At 51.8% G+C, this 14882-nt stretch overlaps 1 protein-coding gene across 2 annotated transcripts in view; it reads right to left on the bottom strand.

The window, feature by feature from the left end:
- The window catches only part of HCN2 (hyperpolarization activated cyclic nucleotide gated potassium and sodium channel 2), a 30869-nt gene that overhangs the window by 9064 nt on the left and 6923 nt on the right, over window positions 1–14882 (bottom strand). The window contains exons 2-6 of one of the 2 annotated variants that reach the window (XM_087815980.1): window positions 13137–13220; window positions 10731–11154; window positions 9679–9840; window positions 8553–8771; window positions 7219–7365 (exon numbers count right to left, since the gene is read on the bottom strand). In XM_087815980.1, the coding sequence (XP_087672106.1) occupies window positions 7219–7365; window positions 8553–8771; window positions 9679–9840; window positions 10731–11154; window positions 13137–13220 (1036 nt within the window). The remainder of the gene's footprint in view (window positions 1–7218; window positions 7366–8552; window positions 8772–9678; window positions 9841–10730; window positions 11155–13136; window positions 13221–14882) is intronic. The other variant, XM_087815981.1, reaches the window with a different exon arrangement.

The following is a 14882-nucleotide window of genomic DNA, read 5'->3' as shown; positions in this document are numbered from 1 at the left end:
CATGATTCTGTATAGAGAGAATTCAAAGACTTTTTAAAAAAGTTAACTTAAAATGGATTAAAGATTTGACTATAAGACCAGAAACAATAAAAGATACAGAAGAAAACACAGGCATTAAACTTATAGACCTTGGTCTCAGACTTTTTTTTTTAACTTGACCCCAAAGGAAAGGGAAGTAAAAGCAAAAATAAATGGGACTAGAGTAAACTTAAAAGCTTCTGCACAGCCAAAGAAATGATCAACAATATAAAAAGGCAACCACCGAAAAAAAAAAAGGCAATCACCGAATGGGAGAAGATATTTGCAAACGATACCTCTGATAAGGGGCTACTATCAAAAAATATTTTAAAAACTCATACAGCTGCCCAGCCGGGCGTGGCTCAGCGGTTGAGCATTGGCCTAGGATCCAGGAGATCAGGGTTCGATTCCTGGTCAGAGCACATGCCAGGGTTGCGGGCTCAATCCCCAGTTGGTGGCGTGCAGGAGGCAGCCGATCAATGACTCTCATCATTGATGTTTCTATCTCTCTCTCTCCCTCTCCCTTCCTCTCTCTGAAATCAATAAAGATATATTTTAAAAAATAAGTAGCCCAACCAGGCGTGGCTCAGCGGTTGAGCATTGACCTAGGATCCAGGCGATCGGGGTTTGATTCTTGGTCAGGGCACATGCCCGGGTTGCGGGCTCCATCCCCAGTCGGGGGCGTGCAGGAGGCAGCCGATCAATGACTCTCTCATCGTTGATGTTTCTTTCTCTCTCTCCCCCTCTCCTTTCCTCTCTCTAAAATCAATAAAGATATATTTCAAATAAATAAATAATAAATAAATAAATAAATAAATAAATAAATAAATGGACAGAGGGCCTGAGTAGACACTTTTCCAAGGAAGACATATGGATGGCCAAAGGTACATGAAAAGATGTTCAACTTCACTAATTATCAGAGAAATGCAAATCAAACCCACAATGAGATATCACCGCGCACCCGTCAGAACGGCTGTTATTAATAAGACAAGAAATAACGAGTGTTGGAAAGGATGTGGAGAAAAAGGAGCCCTCATACACTGCTAGAGGGAATGTAAACTGGTACAGCCACTATGAAAAACAGTATGGCACGTCCTCAAAAAATTAAGAATAGAGCTACCACATGACCTAGCAATCCTTCTTCTGGGTATCTACCCGAACGTTTTGAAAATACTTAGTCATAAGGATATATGTACCCCTATGTTCGCTACGGTATTACTCACAGTAGCCAAGATATGGCAACAAGCTAAGTGTGCTGTGATGGATGACTGTGGTATGGAGCACTACGCAGCCATAAAAAGGATGAGATATTGCCATTTGCAACAACATGGATGGGTCTTGAGAGTAGCTTGCTAAGTGAGATGTGTCAGATGGAAAAGGACAGGAACCATGCAGTTTTACTCATGTGGGATATAAAACAAAAAGCAACAAATGAACAAATAAAAGAAAGTAATGGGTACAGGCAACGGAATGGTGGTTACCAGAGAGGAGCGGGGGTGGGGGAGGACAAAGAGGGTAAAGGGTCAAATATATGGTGACAGAGGGAGACGAGGCTTCAGGTGGTCAACATACAATAGAGTATACAGATGTATATTATAAAGTTGTACACCTGAAATTTAATACTGTTAACCCACGTTACCCCAGTACATTTAGTTTTTTAAAAAATAGCATGGTACTGGCATAAAAACAGATACATAGATCAATGGAACAGAATAGAGAGCCCAGAAATAAAACCTTGCTTATATGGGCAGTTATTCTAGGACAGTGGAGAAGAGGGAATACAGTGGGACACAGACAGGCTCTTCAGTAGGTGGTGTTGGGAAAACTGGGCAGATACACGCAAAAGAATGAAATTGGATCACTTTCTTATACCATATACAAAAATAAACTAAAAATGGATTAAAGACTTAAGCATAAGATCTGACAACCACAAAATTCCTAGAGGAAAACAGGTAGTAAACTCTTTAACAGTCTTTTTGGGTATGTCTCATTGGGCAAGGAAAACAAAAGAAAAACAAATGGGCCGTGGCCGGTTTGGCTCAGTGGTTAGAGCATCGGCCCACACAATGAAGGGTTCTGGGTTCGATTCCAGCCAAAGGCATGTACCTTGGACCTCGGTTGCAGGCTCAATCCTCACCCCCAGTCGGGGCACCTGTGGGAAGCAACCAATCAATGTGTCTCTCATACTGACGTTTCTCTCCCTCTCTCCCTTCCACTCTCTCTGAAAAGCAACAGAAAAAATATCCTTAGGTGAGGATTTAAAAAAAAAAAAAAGAAAAACAAATGGGACTACATCAAACTAAAGTTTTTGCACAGTGAAGAAAACTACCCACAAAATGAAAAGACAACCTATTGAAGGTGAAAAGGTATTCACCAATGATATATCCAATAAGGTGTTGATATCCAAAATATTTTAGGAGAAATAAACAAAATGAAACAAAAAGAAAAAAAAAAGAAACAAAAACAAGACAAAGCAAAACAAACAAACCCCAAAATATATAAGGAACCCATGCAACTTAACACCAAAAAAACAAACAATCCAGTTAGAAGATGGTCAGAGGACCTGAAGGGACTTTTCTCCTAAGAGGACCTGCAGATGGCTGACAGTCATATGAAGAAGCTCAGCATCACTAATCATCAGAGAAATGCAAATTAAAATCACAATGAGATATATCACCTCCTACCTGTCAGAATGGCTGTTATCAAAAAAACACCAAAGAATAAGTGTTGGCATGGAAGTAGGGAAAAGGGAACCCTCATGCACTGTTGGTGAAAATGCAGATTGGTGCAGCCATTCTGGAAAACGATATGGAGGTTCCTTAAATAATTAAAAATAGAGTTGCCATATGATCCAGCAATCCTACTTCTGGGTATTTATCTGAAAAAAACGAACACCAATTTGAAACAACATATGCCCTCTGTGTTCATTGTACCATTATTTACAATAGCCAAGATATGGAAACAAGCTAGGTGTCCATTCATAGATGAATAGATAAAAAAGAAGTAGTACATACAGGGTGTCCTCATAAATCTATACCACTTTGAATAATTATTAATTACAATGGATTACATCTGAAAAGAAAGAAACATCAACTGAGCTATCAGCTGTTAAAGTGTGTATACATTTTTTGGGGACACCCTATATATACAATGAAATATTACTCAGAAATAAAAAAAGAATAAGCCCTGGCCAGTGTGGCTCTGTTGGTTGGAGCGTCATCCTGTACACCAAAGGTGGCGGGTTTGATTCCCGGTCAGAGCACATACCTAGGTTGCAGGTTCAACCCCAGGTCAGGGTGCGTGCGGAAGGCAACCAATAGATGTTTCCCTTTCACATTGATGTTTCCCTCTCCCTCTCTCTAAAATCAAATCTTGGGGTTTGGAACAAGATGGCGGCGTAGGTAACCACTGTACCCGCCGCCGCCCACAACCACATCAAAATTACAACTAAAATATAGAACAACCATCACTCAGAACCTCCTGAAATCTGGCTGCACAGAAGCCCCACAACCAGGGAGCTGAAGCACTGAGACCAACAGGAGGGACGGAGACGCGGGCGCATTGGGCTGAGTCCTGGGGACCTGGCAGCGGGCCCACACCCGGTGCCGCGGGTTAAACCTGGGAAGGATATCTCGGCGGTGGAGGTTTCCCAGAGTGAGGGGTCCCAACCCCACATCAGGTCCCCCAGCCCAGGGTTTCAGGGCCAGGAAGAGACGTCCCCACAACTCCAGGCTGTAAAAACGAGCGGGGGTTGTGGCTGAGTGAGCGGAGGTAGCTCCTCTTACAGGGCGCGACCACTTACTCAGACGCGCTCCCTCTGAGCCCAGCACTGGGCGGCAGCTTGAAAGGAACCCGGGACAGTCGGGGAGGAACTAACCTGCCTGAAATCCGGGCGAGAAGTGGAGGGGCGGCTTCCTCCCAGGCAGAAGGGCTGGCGGAGGCCGTGGCTCCTTTGGCGAGCCCTCCCCGCACACAGCCGGCAGGCAGGCGCCAGGTTTGAATCGCCAGCACCTGACTCTCACCTTTGGCCCCGCCCCGTGATTCCCAGAGGCCCCGCCCCTCCCCACCTGCAGCTCATCCAGGCCATTTCCCGGGGCTTTTCTATGCAAGTGGCCTCTCCAGCCTCATGCTTAGGAGTTTCCTAAAATCTCTCAAATAAGCAGCATCATGCCCCATATGGTTTGATAAGTGGCCCCAGGCCTGGCACTAGCAGCAGCCTGCATTGGCTCATAGCTTGGCCTCTCCTGGACAACTCAAAGCCCAGCACAAGTATCAGCCAACTACGGTTTTCTGTGTAGCTCATGCTGGGTGGCTCTGGGCAAGGCACTGGTAGAGGCTGACTTTGCACCTCCCAGGAGGCCCCAGAGAAGGTGTACCTTCTCAACCACGCTGGATTACAACCCTACCACATCCACGAGTGACACTCAAGGGGTGCACTTGGTGAACACCAAAGCTCCACTGGAGTAAATCCTGCTCCATGGGGGTGTCTCCAGCACAGCAGCACTCTGGCTATAGTTGCAGCTGGTCCTCACAGCCAGTTAGCCTGGGGGTCAATTCTTCCCAGTGATGCCAACAGCAACCAAGGCTCAACTACAACAGGACAGTGCACACAGCCCACACAGGGGTGCACCTAGAAGGCCCAGATCAGGTGACTGGGGAGACTGAGCCACTGGACCCTACAGGACACCTAATACACAAAGCCACTCTGCCAATTCCAGGAGACATAGCAGCTCTACCTAATACATATAAACAAACACCTGGAAGCAGCCAAAATGTGGAGGCAAAGAAATATGTCACAAAGGAAAGAACAGAAGAAATTTCTAGAAGAGGAACTAAATGAAATAGAACCAAGCAAGCTACTAGATACAGAGTTCAGAATTGTGGTTATAAGGATGCTCAAGGATATTAGTAAGACTATTAAGAGAACAAGTGAGACCATCAATGACATAATAAGGTACCAATCAGAAATGAAGGCTACACAAACTGAAATGAAGAATAATTTACAGGGAATCAACTATAGAGTAGAGGACGCTGAGAATCAAATCAGCAATTTGGAACACGAGGAAGCAAAAAACATCCAATGAGGAGAGCAAAAAGAAAAAAGAATCCAGAAATATGAAGATAGTGTAAGGAGCCTCTGGGACAACTTCAAGAGGCCCAACATTCATATTATTGGGGTGCCAGAAGGAGAAAAGAGCAAGAAATGGAAAACCTATTTGAAAAAAATGACAGAAAACTTCCCCTACCTGGGGAAAGACATAGACTTACAAGTCCAGGAAGCATAAAGGGTCCCAAACAAGAGGAACCCAAAGAGGCCCACACCAAGACACATCATAATTAAAATGCTAAAGGTTAAAGACAAAGAGAGAAAAGCAGTTAGTTACCTACAAGGGAGCTCCCATATGACTGTCAGCTGATTTCTCAAGAGAAACCTTGCAGGCCAGAAGGGAGTGACAAGAAATATTCAAAGTGATGAAAAACAAGAAGCTACAACCAAGATTACTCTACCCAGCAAAGCTATCATTTAGAACTGAAGGTCAGATAAGGAGCTTCACAGACAAGGGAAAGCTAGAGGAGTTCATCACCACCAGACCAGTACTACATGAAATGTTGAAGGGTCTTCTTTAAGAAGAAGCTAATGAACAAAAGAATCTGACAAACTAAATAGATCCAGAGACACTGACACATGCAATAGACAATCATATTTTAGAGGAAAGGGGGTTAGAGGGTGGGAAGAGATTAACCAAAGAAGTTATAAGCATATATGCATAACCCATGGACACAGACAATAACAGGGTGAAGGCGTGGGGAGGGGGTGGGGGTGAAGTGGAGGGCATCAATTGGGAGGGGAAAATGGGACACCTGTAATACTTTCAACAATAAAGATAAATAAAAAAAATTAAAATTAAAAAAATAAAATCTTGCCATTTTCAACAACATGGATGGGTATGTATGGTTATGGTTATTATGGTATTATGGCTATTATGCTAAGTGAAATAAGTCAGATAGACAGACAAATACTGTATTGCCTCACTTATATGTGGAATCTAAAAAAATAAAGCCAAATAAATGAATAAATAAAACAAAATAGAAACAGAACTACAGCTATTGAGAAGAAGCTGATGGTTGCCCAAGGGAGGGGAGGGGAATGGGAATAAAAAAATAAATGAAACTATACAAGCATTAGAAGAAAACATCTTTCCCCCATCAAGGCTTTTTCCTGGCTGTGCCCTCCAGCAGAGACACCCACAGGTTCACTGTGCCTCAAGGAGATGTCACCTCACACTTCCCACCTCTGTGCTCCCATCCTTCCCAAAGCTGCTCCCTCTGGACCTCCTTGAGGGCATAGGGCAGGGCTCACAAACTTGCTCAGGAACTGCTTAGTGAGTGTTGTGGGTTGAATCATGTCCCTTTAAAAGATACATTGAAGTCCTGAACCCCTGGTACCTAGGAATGTGACCTTATGTTGAAATATGGTCTTTGCAGATGTCATTAGTTAAGATGAGATCACGCTGGAGTAGGTGGGTCCTGTATACAATGACTGGCATCCTTAGAAGAAGAGGACAGATGGACACACACACACACACACACACACACACACACAGAGGAAGATGGCCATGTAAAGATGAAGATAGAAATCGGGGTGACACATATCTAAGCCCAGGGACACCAATGACTGCTGGCTATACCAGAAGCAGGAAGAGGCAGGGAGGACCCTCCCTGGAGCCTCCTTAGAGAACACAGCCCTGTGACACTTTAATCTTGGACTTCTAGCCTCCAGAATGTGAGACACTAAGTTCCTGTTGTTTTAAGCTGCCCAGTGTGTGGTCATTTATCATGGCTGCCCCAGGAATCTTGCCCAATATCACACAGGCTGTGAGGGGCAGAGCTGGAATTGACCCGCCAACCCGCCCTGGGCTGATAGGCTCCAGCCTTCCTTTCCTCTACCTCCTCTGACTAACACAGACCCCGAACAAAGTGAGTGAAATCAGGCAGAGTGTGGGGACCCAGGATGGCTGGGGCATTGTGGTAGTGCAGGTGACAGATGCTCAGAGAGGGGTGTGTAGTGTGTGTACAAATCTAGCTTGAGTCCTTCATGCTGCAGCTGAGCCAGTCCTCCTCCTCTTGGAGACTGGGAGTCTAGTAGCAGGGGCGTCTCAAACTCTATCCAACCCCAAGGGTACTAGGGCCCTGCCTCACCTCCCGCAGGGGCCCGTTGAGCTCTCCCAGGATGCTGTCTTCATCAAACATCTTGCCTTGGTAGCGGTGCTCATAGTAGTCGTGGATTTTCTGTCGGAAGTCCGCAGGCAGCTTGTGGAAGGACATGTACTGTTCCACCTGCTTGTACTGTAAGGGGGCAGGAGGCCCGGGTTAGTGGCCACTGTTCAGAGAACCCCTGCCTCAGCCTGAATGTGGCTCCCAGGTTTAACTACAAGCACAACAAACACAGGATGCCCAGTTACATCTGAATTTCAAATCAATAGCAAAAATGCTTAGTGTAAGTGGATCCCGTGCAATACTTGGGATATACTTATGCTAACAGAAGTTACTCCTTGTGTCCTGAATTGTATCTGGCAACCCTATCTCTGACAGCTTGACCCCAGGCCCTCAAGACATTGAACCTCCACTACAGGGGCCCCCAACTGTGCCTATGGTTTTGGTGCTCCTCCTCCAGCATCTTCCTATAAACCCCAGCAGGGGTGGGCACCAGGCAGGAGTGCCAGGCCCTGCTGTCCCCAGGATGGCACCCCCAGGGGTGCCCTGCCCTGTTTCCACCCCAGCCCCACCCGACCACAGCTGCCCTGAGCTCAGCAGAACCCGTGATGGTGGGCGGGTGGCAGCACCAGCTCATGTTTGGGTGTGAGTCCGTGGCTTCCGGACAGCCGGGGCACCTGGCACTGGGCCCAGCTGACCCGGCTAACCCTACTGGGCACTGCTGGGGGTGCTCACAGCTGCCCAGCCAGGGTCAGCCATCAGATGACAGTGCTTGATAGACAGAGGCAGCATGGGGGTGAGGTCCAAGCTCACTGTTGGCACTTAGGGAAACTGAGGCACAGGATAGCCATCAAGGCCATACTCCAGAAAACGCTGGCCTATGGGGCCAGCGCCTGCTCTCCCTCAGCCCTTACTGTTCCCCGACCTTTGGACTAGTCCCATGGAGGTTCCCGCAGCCTGAGGCCAGGTCCAAGTGGCTGAACATTCTTGCTCCCTTAGTGGCCTCCTCCATGGACGTGACTGACCAACATGTACTCAAGTGACCCCAGTCCTCTTGAAGCCTGTTCAGTGCCTTCCCTGCCATGGTCCCTCCCAAGACAGCCCAGAAACCCCAGCATGAGTTCACCTCCTAGAGAGGTCCCCCTGTGCCCCCAGCCCCTCGGGAGTGCCTTGACTCCCCATGGATTGGCCCTGCTCTGTTTGAGCCCCTGGGCCCCATCTCCTCCTCCACATGTGTCCCCTCCAGGCTCCAGGCTTCCCTCTAGGGTCCCTACGCCCCCCACATGGAGCTGGAGGGATGGTGGGTGGAGCCCCCAGACCTTCTCCTGGTACTGGCGCCTGGAGGAGTCCAGCGACTGAATGAGGGCAGTGGCGTGTCCGATGAACATGGCATAGCAGGTGGCGCCCACGATCATGCTCAGCATTGTCAGCCAGATGTCGGTCATGCTCTCAGGCGCCTGCCGACCGTACCCAATGCAGAGCATGTGGCTCATGGCCTTGAAGAGGGCGAAGGAGTAGAGCTCGCTCCATGAGTGATTCTGCAAGGGCAAAGGTGGGCAGGTGGGCGGGCGCTCACAGCCCAGGGAGCTCCTCGACCCCAGGGGCCGCCTGCCTGTCCTCCCCCAGGCATCCAAGATGGCGAGCCTCCCACGTCTAGAGACAACCAAGAGAAACTAAGACTCAGGCAGGTGGTATGATGCGTACACACGTCACAGCGAGTCAGTGGCAGGAGCAGGTCTGGAGCTACTTCCCCATTTCACTCCTGGAGAAACTGAGGATCAGAGAGGCCAGAGCCTGGCCCTGGGTGCTCAGGAGCCCCCACCCCTTTGCAGCCTCTGATCGGAGTGTCTATAAGGCCAAGAGGGTGTGACAGTTCTAGGGACCCTGTGGAGGGTGAGCTGGGGACTCGGGAATCTGATCAGAGGGTCCGGGAAGGTGGAGGCATCTGGCAGGGCCAGTCCTCAGTGAACCCGACCGGGGAGGGGGCAGTGGGGCCCCACTCAGGAAGCAGGACAGCATGCCGGGTGTCCGGCCAGACAATGCGCTGCCTCAGCCGGGCAGCCGTGCCAGGCGCCGGGGGCCGCCGAGGATGCCCCCCCGCCCGCCCCCCGCGCACCCCACCCCGCGAGGCCCGGGGCGGAGAAGGGCTCCTTGTGGTGCTGAAGAGCACCGAGACGCGCCCTTTGTCCCTCCCAGGATGTTCTCCCTCGTGGCCTGTGATACCACGGTCCCTTCCGTCTTCTGAATAAATTATGTACATAAGAAAGCGGACTCGGATGGGGCGGGGCGGGGGGGACCGGGACGGACTGTCAGCGGACGGTCAGACAGCAGAATGTCTGCGCGACAGGAGTTGCCCTAGTCGCTGTCATGCCCAAGGAGCCGCCCGGCCGCGGCCCCCGGGGGCGCTGTCCTGGGCCCGCGGGCTCGCCCGGGCGCGGCGCTCACCACCATGCCGTTGATCGACACCCAGCAGTTGCGCGGGAAGTCCTGCAGCATCGGCACCAGGAACTGCAGGCAGCCGTCCCAGTGGCACAGCAGCAGCATCATGCTGATGAGGTTGCAGATGCGCATCACCGCGCTCGCCAGGTCGTAGGTCATGTGGAAGATCTGGGGCGTGCGGGCGCGTGAGCTGAAAGGAGCCCCGCCCCCCGCCGCGGGACCCGAACCCCCGGCATCCCCGCCCCCAGGAGCCCCGCCCCCCGCCGCGGGACCCAACCCCCCGGCATCCCCGCCCCCAGGAGCCCCGCCGCGGGACCCGAACCCCCGGCATCCCCGCCCCCAGGAGCCCCACCGCGGGACCCGAACCCCCGGCATCCCCGCCCCCAGGAGCCCCACCGCGGGACCCGAACCCCCCCCCCCCCCCCCCCGGCATCCCCTGCCCCCAGGAGGCCCTGCCACCTTTAGGTTAGTGAGGTGCCCCGACCGAGAGCGCGCGGCCAGGACCGCCGCCCCCCCAGCGGCCCTGTCCCCACCTACTTCCCCGCCGCGCCCTGTCAGTGCCCTGGAAACCGGGGGCGACGTCGCTGGGCAGGGGTGGTCCAGAGGCGGTCTCGACTCGGGGGACAGGGGCATGACTTCGCTTCCCTGGGCCTGCCTCCCCACTATCAAATGCAGATTCCTCCTCTCACAGGGTGAGTGAAGGAAAGGGGCGCGGTGTGCCAAGGGTCCGCGCTGCGCTCTCGGGGGCCGAAGCCCGCGCGCGGCTCCGCCGGCCCACGCCATGCCCAGTTCCATCCGCTGCGGCGCAGGCCCTTCACTGCAGCCTTGGGACCCCACCCGAGCCCCCTCAAGACCCGTCTTCTGTGCCTGTAAGCCTGCCAGCCTTCTTCCTGGGGCGCCGCCCCCGGACCCTCATAACCCCCCTGCGCCCCCCATCGCGGCCTGACGGCTCCAGGCGCCCTCACGGCCCCGCCCCGCAGCCATTACCCCGCGCACGGCCCCCCCAAGCCTCCCCCGCAGCATGGCCCTCCCGCCCCTGCCGCCCCGCGGGCCCTCACCTCCTCCCACTGGTGGATGTAGCGGATGAGGCGCGACAGGCGCAGCAGCCGCAGCAGGCTGAGGATCTTGGTGAAGCGCACAATGCGCAGGGCGCGCGCCGTCTTGTAGACCTCAGAGTCAATGCCTTTCTCCACGATGAGGAAGATATAGTCCACGGGGATGGAGGACACAAAGTCCACCACGAACCACGTGCGCAGGTACTTCTTCTTGATCTTCTCAGGGTCCAGGATGATCTCCGTGTTGTCCTCGATCACGATGCCCGTGCGGAAGTTCAGCACCAGGTCCATGAGGAAGAACGTGTCCGAGACCACGTTGAACACGATCCACGGGGCCGTGGTCTCGTCCTTGAAGAAGGTGATGCCCACCGGGATGATAATGAGGTTTCCCACCATGAAAAGCAGCATGGTGAAGTCCCAGTAGAACCTAGGGAGAGGCGTGGACGTCAGCCCCGCAGCCCTCACCCAGGCCATGAGCTGTGCCAGGCATGGGGTCCCCACAGTGCACATGAGGACCAGCCCAGATCTTTCCTCCTCCCGCAAATCCGAGACTTTCGCTCCAGGTCATGGCTAGTGTGGACTCTGTCTCTCTCCCACCCTCTACCGAACCCCACAGCCCACGGGGCTCCCCGAGCCCAGGGCCCTCCCCCTGGCCCAGTTCTAGCCTTCCTCCTGAAGAAGCTCAAGACCTCACAGAGCCTAAGAGGTCGCTCAAAAATCGATTAAATGTTTCCCTTGACCAAAACCACCCAATGTACCTGGCAGAAGGGTGGAGTCCAAGGGACAAGAAAGGAGAAGGAGACAAGCAGAGAGGAGCCAGGGTGGTGGGGAGTGTGTGTGAGGGGGGCTGGGGGTGGAGTGAGGAGCATGGGTGGCAGGTTCAGTGGCTGGAAAGTGCAGGGTGAGAGCTGAACATGTCAGCTTGACCTGGGTACCAACACCAGCCATCCTGAGTGTGGGGAGCCGTTGTGGCCCTAGGCACGGAGGAGCTGCCTGGGTGAGCTGCAGAAGTGCTCCCCTGCTCCCAGGGAGATGTGGGTGAGCTGCTGTGGCCCCAGGCACAGAGGAGCTGCCTGGGTGAGCTGCAGATGTGCTCCCCTGCTCCCGGGGAGATGTGGATGAGCTGCTGTGGCCCCAGGCACAGAGGAGCTGCCTGGGTGAGCTGCAGAGGTGCTCTCCTGCTCCCTGACCCAGTCCTTGAGGCACCAAAGCAATACTAAATTCTAGAAAGGCTAATTAGGAAGCTGGCCCCGGCCTGAAGGGTTAAAGGATAGTTAAGCTACATACCAAGCCAAGGACTCAATCCTCCCCAAAAGTTCCCATTAGAAGCCGAGATAAAGATAGTTTCCAAGGCCTGAGCTCCTGCAGGAGGCAGGGTGTTTACTCTGAAAAGGCATTCGTAGGACCTTGGAGGAATTACTTAGTATCGGGCTAAGGGAAGAAATGTGGGGCGGGGTGCTATTCAGCACAATCAACAGTGCCTGTATATATTAAGCTGAAAAAATAAACTCGGGGCTGGCAGCTGGCAACAGGAATGAGCTGCAGCCCTCCCGATCCCATCTTTTTTGTGTCTGTCTTTTCTCCATCCTCACCCCTTCCTCAGGACCGTTCGACTCTGCCGGCGGGCTCCAGCACCTGAGCAGGTGGGCTTCCATGTGGTTGTATTTCCATTTCAGGAAGCACCCTTAGGGGCCACAGACAGGGAGGCGGCAGGGATGCCAGTCCAGCAGGGAGAAAGAGGCAAAGGCCAGGTGGGGCCAGAGCAGAGGACTGACTGGGAGGAACCTGAGTGACAGGACTTGGCAACTGCTCGGACATTTGGTATGACAAATATGCCCAAAAAAGTGATGACAGGTAGCTTCCATTCCTAAATACAAGACCCAAGGTCAATTCCTAAATTCCATCTGGAAAGCACTCTCAGAAAAAGGCCCATCCATTCAAGGAATATCTATGGATGGTCAAGCATGGTGTTCTGAATAAAGCATTCATGAGGACATACAGACTCAGAAAAAGGCCACATGGAGAAATTGCTGTCCCCACAGCAATCAAGAAAATGTGAACCAAAACCACTCTGAGGGAGAACTGTCAGTTCCTCATAAAGTTAAACTGAGTCACCATATGATGCAGCAATTCTACCCTTAGGTATGTATCCAGAGGATTGAAAGCAGGAACTCAAAACAGGTACTGGTGCTTCCATGTTCACATAACAATTCATAACCCCAAAAAGGTGGAAACAACCCAAATGTCCATCAATGAATGAATGTGGTCCATCCACACACTGGAATATCACTCAGCAATGAAAAGGAGGGAAGCGCTGACACCAGCTACGACATGGATAAACTTTGAAAACATAAGGCTCAGTGAGATAAGCCAGGTATAAAAGGGCACACAGCGTGTGATTCCAGTTACGTGAACTGTCCAGAACAGGCAAATCCACAGACACAGGAAGTGGGTTCATGGTTGCCAGGGGCTGGGGAGAGGGATAGGTAGTTTCTGTTTTGGAAAATGAAATCGCTCTGGACATGGATGGAGTGATGTACTTACATTGTGATTGTACTTAATGGGACTCAATTGTACACCTTTAAATAGGTAAATGACAATTTTCTGTTTTATATATATGTTAACATTATTTAAAAACACCAACACTAAAGCCTGGAGGTCTCAGTGATGAGCACTTGCCCCAGATCAGGGGTCTAAGCCCACAGGCAAAGGAGGGTCTCAAGTTCTGAACAGAAACAATTATTTGATTTTGCCTTTAATGTTGAGGGAAGAGCACCCACCCCCAGATCATGTCAGTCCTTTCAGGTGTCTCGAGGTCTTCAATCCTCAGGCAGGTTTGTGCAGGGCTCTCCTGTAGGACCAGCACTCTCCCAAGTCACAGCTGGAGTCCCCCACATTCACTGAGGGAAGGCTTTATCATGTGCAGGAAGGATTTTGCCAGGGAGGACCCTCAAAATCTGCAACTCCCTGGGATCCTCCTAGATAGACAGAAGAGACTGAGGTTCTCAGTGGCTGGAGGGACTGGCCCAAACTAACATACATAAATAAAAAGCCGTAAGCCCCAGCACGGGCTTGGCTGCAGTGAGCTCCCTACGTCAGGTAGCTGCTGTAAATTGGCTCCTTTCTGATGGCACTCTGAGAGCTATTAACACCACGCCTGCCGGCTGGCGTTCCACCCCAGGGAATTGATCCCAAGGAAACTGTCCAAGAGGAAGAGAAAAAAATTAAAAAGTTATTTGCACCAACATTTTCACAATAGCTCAGCCTGCGAGAGCCAAAGGCTGGAAGAGACCCAACATTTAACTAACACTGTGGCGGCGGCAGCCAGAGTTGGCTGACACCCACTTCTCCTGCCCGCTGGCAGGTGTGACCTTGGGCAAGTCCTTCAAGTCCTTGGGAACCTCAGTCTCTTCTATCCATCTGGGAGGAGCCCAGGGAGTGGTAGCCTTTGAGGGTCTTTCCAGGAAACTGTCCCACCCACACGTGATAAAACCTTCCCTGAATGGACGTGGGGACTCTGGCCATGATGGGGAGGGCTCTGGTCCTAGGGGAGAGCCCTGGACAAATCCACCTGGGTTTGAGAAATCTACAAGGGCTGACTTGATCTGGGGGTGGGTGTTAAAGGCAAAATCAAATGACTGCTAGAAATTCCAGACCTTCTTTCACTTGAATCTAGACAAGGTGTGGGGCTCAGGCCCCCCATCTGGGGCACCTACTCATCCTTGAGACCCCAAGGCTCCAGTATCCAATAGGATTGAGGGGCCCCACCGGCTTGCTGCCTCTAATCTCCACTCCCAATACTCAGAGCACCCACTGATCTCTTATCCCACCCCCACACTCTCTAAAATGAGACCTGCTACCCCCATTTGGGGCACACACCCTGGTACAGAGCAAAAAAGAAAGAGTAACAGAAGGCAAGGGGGCCTAGAAACAGCCAGGGCTCTAGAAACTATCTAAATGGCGATAGAGCATGAGGGCATCCTTGACAGGTGACTCTTAAGACATCCTCTTGGGGTATGGGTGGGGACAGGCACCACACTTCCCCACTGACAGACAAGAGAGGTGACCCAGCCAGGGAGTTGGGGCAAGGAAATGAGACTCAGGCCTGCCACCCCCAGGGCCTGTCCTCTGTCTGCTGTCTGCTGTCTGGGAACT

This window comes from Miniopterus natalensis, chromosome 4 (genome assembly GCF_054644295.1).
Source record: "Miniopterus natalensis isolate mMinNat1 chromosome 4, mMinNat1.hap1, whole genome shotgun sequence".
NCBI lineage: Eukaryota > Metazoa > Chordata > Mammalia > Chiroptera > Miniopteridae > Miniopterus > Miniopterus natalensis.
This window is presented reverse-complemented; position numbering and strand designations above follow the sequence as displayed.